Raw genomic sequence first — 5,911 nt, 5'->3', positions numbered from 1 at the left:
TAATGCATTATGCAAACTTTATTATGATGTTAAAATGCAATAGCAGAAATGATGATACATGGAACATTAATCAAATGTCAATACTGGCTACACAGAAGTAGAGGTTTTATTGTGGAGTAGCTGAGTAAGGCATGATAACTGGAAGGCTGAGATCAAATCTTGGGTAGGGTATTGTTGTTGGTCCCTTGAGTAAGGTACACAAGGTACACAAGGTTAAATGGGCACAAATAGAAATTGCTTTGAAAAAAGATGTCACTCACACAAATTAATAATAGGAGGACAAATACAGGACTGATCTTTTACTGATATAATGTATATAGTTTTCCAAATAAATACACTGAAAGTCAAAGCAAACTGAAATAAACATTTATTTAAGTTAAACACCCATGAAACATTTATGAAGGTAATGCAAGGAGCTGGTTCCCAACAACGATGGGATTTTTAGTAGCAATTCAAAAGCAGAGACCTGTATGGTAATAAATAATCAAGAGTATAAATGCAAATGTCATGAAATACTTCGTACGGTCATGGTTATGACATTGCTGAAGTGTTGCTGTCTCTGGGTTACCTATGTTATTATATAATTATATATTATATTATTATATAATATATAATTAGATTATAATTGTTTTAATATATTGTATAATAATAGGTTATTGGCTACTGCTCTCACATCATGTATTGATAACCAAAGTCATTTTGTTGCTTTTAACACAAATTTAATTCACTAGATTTCAGGGCACGAACTGTACCACATTTCTAAGTGCTATGAGAAATCAATTTTTACATGTGTGACAATTTGGCAGCTAAGCACTGAAGTTTGAATATTTCAAGAATTAGTCATACTACAATATATTAATGACAGAAACCTGATATATACAGAGAGACAGACATTTAAGTATTGTGATCAACATTTCTGTTCCAGTTTTTTTTCTTTATTGTAGAAAAAATAAAAAATAAATTTCCCATTTAAAATCCATGAATAGTCTCTTAACCAGTGCTTACATCAGGTGAAAACAGCAAATGAGCATGAATATTTATGGAATGCTGGATGGCTCTTCTCCCTTAGACTGTGGGTCCTGGAACCCGATAGTGTTCAAATGATCTTCAAAGTGGTAAAAGTTCAAGCTCTTGGGTTCCTTTGGGATGAAAAGCGCTAAAGCAAATGCAAGGAATTTTGTTATTATTAAATGGTTTAACCTCACGCACCATATTAAAAAATATAATCCATTATGCCACGGAGACATTGTCATCGTGACAGGTGGAAGGACATTTCTTTGGCCTTTGGGGGTTCCCCAGGGCCACTTTTCGGTCCTGGCCTCTGGCTGTACACTGGCCTCACACGTGCGCACTTTTGGCGTGGTTGGAGGAGGGGTTGGGGTTGGAGGCTCCCTGTTTGGAGTAGTAGAAGCGTTCCTCTGTGCGCCGAGTGGACCCGCCTGAGGAGCAGCTGATCATCAGCCCCCCGAGCAGACAGAAAGCTGATCCCACCCAGCCCGCGTACAGGGAGAAGCCGAAGGACATCAGGCCCACCTCGTAGTGCACCCCAATGGGGAACCAGACCGTAGACACGACTCCACACAGCCCTGGAGAACGACAGAAAGACACAGCACTTGTCAGCACCAATGAGTGTTCTAGAGCTCACGACTTCTGAAACACACACACTGGGGAGAAACTACACTGCTGGGAAACACTGACATGATACTACAGCAAATATCTAGGAGATAAGAAAACAACAGTCCAGAAGCCAAATAGGCCCACCCACCCCCAACAAGCTATTAAGTTCATCTTTTTTTAATTTGGATTTGTAATTTAATTTAGAGGGATAGACTTAATTGCGGTTGGGGATTTTTTTCCCATGTAAAACTTTCTCGGGCAGTTTGTATATCAGTAACATGGAACTAGTGCTGTAAAGTTCAAGGTTCTTTCAGAGCTGATATTGCAGCCAGAAGAGGAAAGAGGCTGCTCAGCCCTTCCTCCCGAACAGCTGCAGAAAACAATGAAAAGGAATTACATTTTAACGATATATTCAAAGTAGTTATTCAATCAATGGCTTTCATATGACTCAAACTGTTTCTGCAAACTGTTAGTCACTACACTCTACTACCCATTGGTAGATTTCACTGGTCTGAATGTTTCTGGAAGAAAAAAAAAGACTAAAAAAAGTATTTCGTTTTCCAGAAATAGGACTTCTTAGCTCATAGTGAAAAATCCTCTCGTAAAAATCAAGTAGAGAAGAGACAGGAACTGGTATCACTATCTCTGCTCTACTGTATAGGTTATTATTTAGAAATAATCATAGTAATTCTAATCATAGTTGATCTAATAACAGTAATACAAACTACTTATAATACACATGATAAGTTATATATTATAATACACAGTAATAAGAATAACATGAATTACAAAATAAACGTGAACAAAATAAATTACTGCTGTTAGTCTTACTATTATAGTTGTTGTTGTTTTATTTTATTTTCAGTTAATAATAACATATGTAACAGGCGGGCGACGTATTCAGTGAAACGTCTGCTCCCTGGTGTAGGACATGCGGGCTCACCCATGCACAGCAGCAGGACTCCCCCCAGCACGGCGCGCCTGTGCTTGGCGGAGTCGGGCTCGCTCCCCAGGTTGATGCAGGGCATGGCCATCAGCACGAGCGCCACCGCCGGCAGCCCGAGAATGGAGGCCCCCACCATCAGAGCGCGCGCCGCCTGCATGTAAGCTGGAGGGACACGAACAGGTCACAGCTGATCCGCGCTCGGTTTTCAAGAGAGCGAAGCCGCGAGAAAAGTTTCTACTGCGTGGTTTTCTACATCCCACACCTTTATTTTCACACTGAAACGGCGTGGCGGGTTACAGAGCACTAATCAATATTATATCGACCTTGGCGGTGATTTGACTCACTCAGTTATGTTCATAATGGGATGAAATATTTCATACTGTTATTCTACATATAATATATATTATACGCGCGTAAAAGCAATTAATTTATAATTTGGACTAATCGATCAATAATATTCAAACACCGAACATTAAAATGTACCTGATGGGTGTGCACCTGTGAGTGACTACTGAGCACCACTTTCCTGCTCTATTTGGGGTAGTAAATTCACTTTTTTGTACTGTATATCAGTGACTTTGCTAGAAACAAGTATTTTCTGATAAACTCTTAACAGTCAAAGAAGCAAGACTTTTTCATTTCCAAAAACAAAGTCTTTAAATACTTTGAATTCAATGACTATGCTGAGCCTGTAAACATTTAACATCCAACAAGCCCATCATCTTAGAACACATATCTATATATTATTCTTTTATGATTAAGTACACAAAATATCTATACCCATGAAGTCTCATAATGATCTGCAGTCTCTGAAACTCTTGTTTTATTATCCTTTTGCACGCTTTTGTTCACAGCAGCAAATGAATTAACAGTATAAATAATATTATAATATAGATCAAATAAGAGGACTAACATTGATTCTAGATTAATCGTGATAAATAATGACTAGGATGAATCATAATATCTAACATTACACAGTCTACGGTAACCGAATTCAAAATTATTCAATGTAATGTTTTAACAACATTAAAGGCGTGAAAAAACGTGAAAAACTAAAAACAAAGTTTCTTAAACAGCATTGTCTAGACAATTTTATGTGATAAAACCTCTGCGAAAGCCTCAATATTATTAAAAAAAATGAAAAGCATGCCTAATTTTATTCTGTACTACAGTCCAAGGGATAATGGAGCATTATGAGACATAACTAGGATTAAGGATTAAATTTTTTAAAGTAATATTTTCACTGTTGGATTCCTCTCCCCTATTCTAAAACTGGACAACTAGTCCAAGTACTTTAATACTGCACTGACGGGGGGAGACATTCACAGCGACAGGATACTACAGTATGTTGTTACTCTTGCATTTGTGAAAGTGGTCCGAATATATTGCACTGGAATACCACTGGACGAACGTCAAATTCATTATTGGAGCACGGAGGTGGGGCAGACGCACTGTGATCATTTAAAGAATTAAAGGGAAAAAAAAACACCAATATAATGGTTTGATGTAACTGAAATGCCACAATCTCACCTGGCAGGGAAGGAATGTTGGTGAGTGCAATGCAGTGATAGAGCGCAGTAGAAATGACACAGTCCGCCCACAAGCCTCTGGAGCCCAATTCGTCCATCCTCTTACAGGTGGTGACGGCGTACTTGCAGGTGAAGATCCAGTCATTGGTGGCTGTAGCAACAATGATCCCAATCCAGCCCAGACAGCTGACCACAAACCCGCAGAACTGCAGGCAGGTGTTAGCCATGATGAGTGCCGCAAACAAGAAAGCAAAAAAAAACACGAAAATTAAATATGATATTTCTGTGTGTCCGAAAATACGAATAATGAAATAGCGGTAATAACTGCAAAAACTGAATATCAAGATTGAATAGAGGGGGAAAAATCCAGTTAGGCGGGACTTTTAGCGGATGTTCGTATTATTTCGTAGCGATTCCATATTGTACATTAGATCCAAAAGGTTATGGCATTTGTTAAAAATAAAATCTGAGCATGGGTTTATATAGCCAATCTAAAGTCAGCAAAAAGCCCAGGGAACTTTCAGCCAATCACAGGAATGGGAGGAAATGTTACCAGTTCGTCTTTTTTTAGTCAGCCAGTGTTGCGTGTTGGGTGAACTGGATAGATAATTGTGGCTTTGTCAATGTGTCCAACGAACATTACATAGAGGTGAGCTATAAATGTTAAATATAAATAAAAACAGATAATAAAACTATCCATACAACAGTGATTATTATTAGTAGTAGTCGTGGTAGTATTATTGGTGGTTGTCGTTGTTGTTACTGAAAGGGGTTAGTTATTTACAGATAATTACCTGAATCTAGAGATTAAGGTCTTAATACCACTCCACGTTTCTCAAAATATAACGGTATTATTTGGTAGTATGATGGGATCCATCATAAAATGTTCTCACGACAACCTTCTTTTTTTCATTTTCTCTATTTAATAAATGTAACGCCATCCCGTGCCAACAGTTCTTTTTAATTAATGAGAATATCCATTTGTTTTTACATTTATTCTGTTGCATTTGCGACTTTTTCGGTAGACAAAGAGTTTCTGTTTATGGAACCTTCCCGCCATCTAGTGATTAAAGTGCTTAGTACACTTTTTAAACTAAGAAATTCGAATTACGTCCGTGGACAGACGCCAGACCCACACCTAAACTCTACGAAAGAACGCAAAAAAAAACATTCACAAATCTGAGAAGGCTATTCGTCCCATCTTGCTCGTTTAAGATTTCTTTCAGATTTCTTATTTTCTGCCTGAGAAGTCTGCTGCAGATATGCTCGACCTTCAAATTTAAATAGAAATAACCGTTTTTAGCAATGCAGAAAAGCACACACATGCTTAATAGAATAACACAGGCAAACAAAAAGTGATCATGCGTGAATACTATTATAAAAAAGGTCAATAAACAAGAAAATTCCATGTTAAAATATATTTCATATGCAACTGAAATCGCTGTATGTTTTAATGACATTTTGAACTAATGCAACTCTTAGGAATAATTTTCAACCTGGTGTGTTATAGTCAACAGTGAACACTAAAAAACAACAAAATATCTGTCTTGATTACAGACAGTATATTTGTTTCAATTATTTTGAATGAATGAGTTAAGTTTATGATAATCTTTTATTCATGGAAGAAGAGTTAAATAGAATAAAAGTTAAATAGCATGGAATTGCTTGATAAGTGAGTAGTGTTAATGGCTGTATAAATAGTATTATTAAAAATAAACATTATTTTGTAACTTTAGCTATGCTATATTTCTAGCTATACAATTTGCATTCAAGAACTGATCAAGTAAAGTATCCTTAAAAACAATGAAGGCACACAGCA

At 37.0% G+C, this 5,911-nt stretch overlaps 1 protein-coding gene across 1 annotated transcript; it reads right to left on the bottom strand.

Annotated features, from left to right (window-relative positions):
• Positions 1 to 350: 350 nt before the first annotated feature.
• On the bottom strand, positions 351 to 4,556 carry cldn11a (claudin 11a). The gene is made up of 3 exons (XM_006637688.3): positions 4,094 to 4,556; positions 2,561 to 2,725; positions 351 to 1,586 (listed from the first exon to the last, which is right to left on the bottom strand). The coding sequence occupies exons 1-3, from the start codon at positions 4,317 to 4,319 to the stop codon at positions 1,339 to 1,341; spliced, it is 639 nt and encodes a 212-aa protein (XP_006637751.1). The 5' UTR covers positions 4,320 to 4,556; the 3' UTR covers positions 351 to 1,338.
• Positions 4,557 to 5,911: the final 1,355 nt, after the last annotated feature.

Source organism: Lepisosteus oculatus, chromosome 13 (genome assembly GCF_040954835.1).
Source record: "Lepisosteus oculatus isolate fLepOcu1 chromosome 13, fLepOcu1.hap2, whole genome shotgun sequence".
NCBI lineage: Eukaryota > Metazoa > Chordata > Actinopteri > Semionotiformes > Lepisosteidae > Lepisosteus > Lepisosteus oculatus.
Note: the sequence above shows the minus strand (reverse complement) of the source record. Positions and strands in the feature narration are given on the sequence as shown.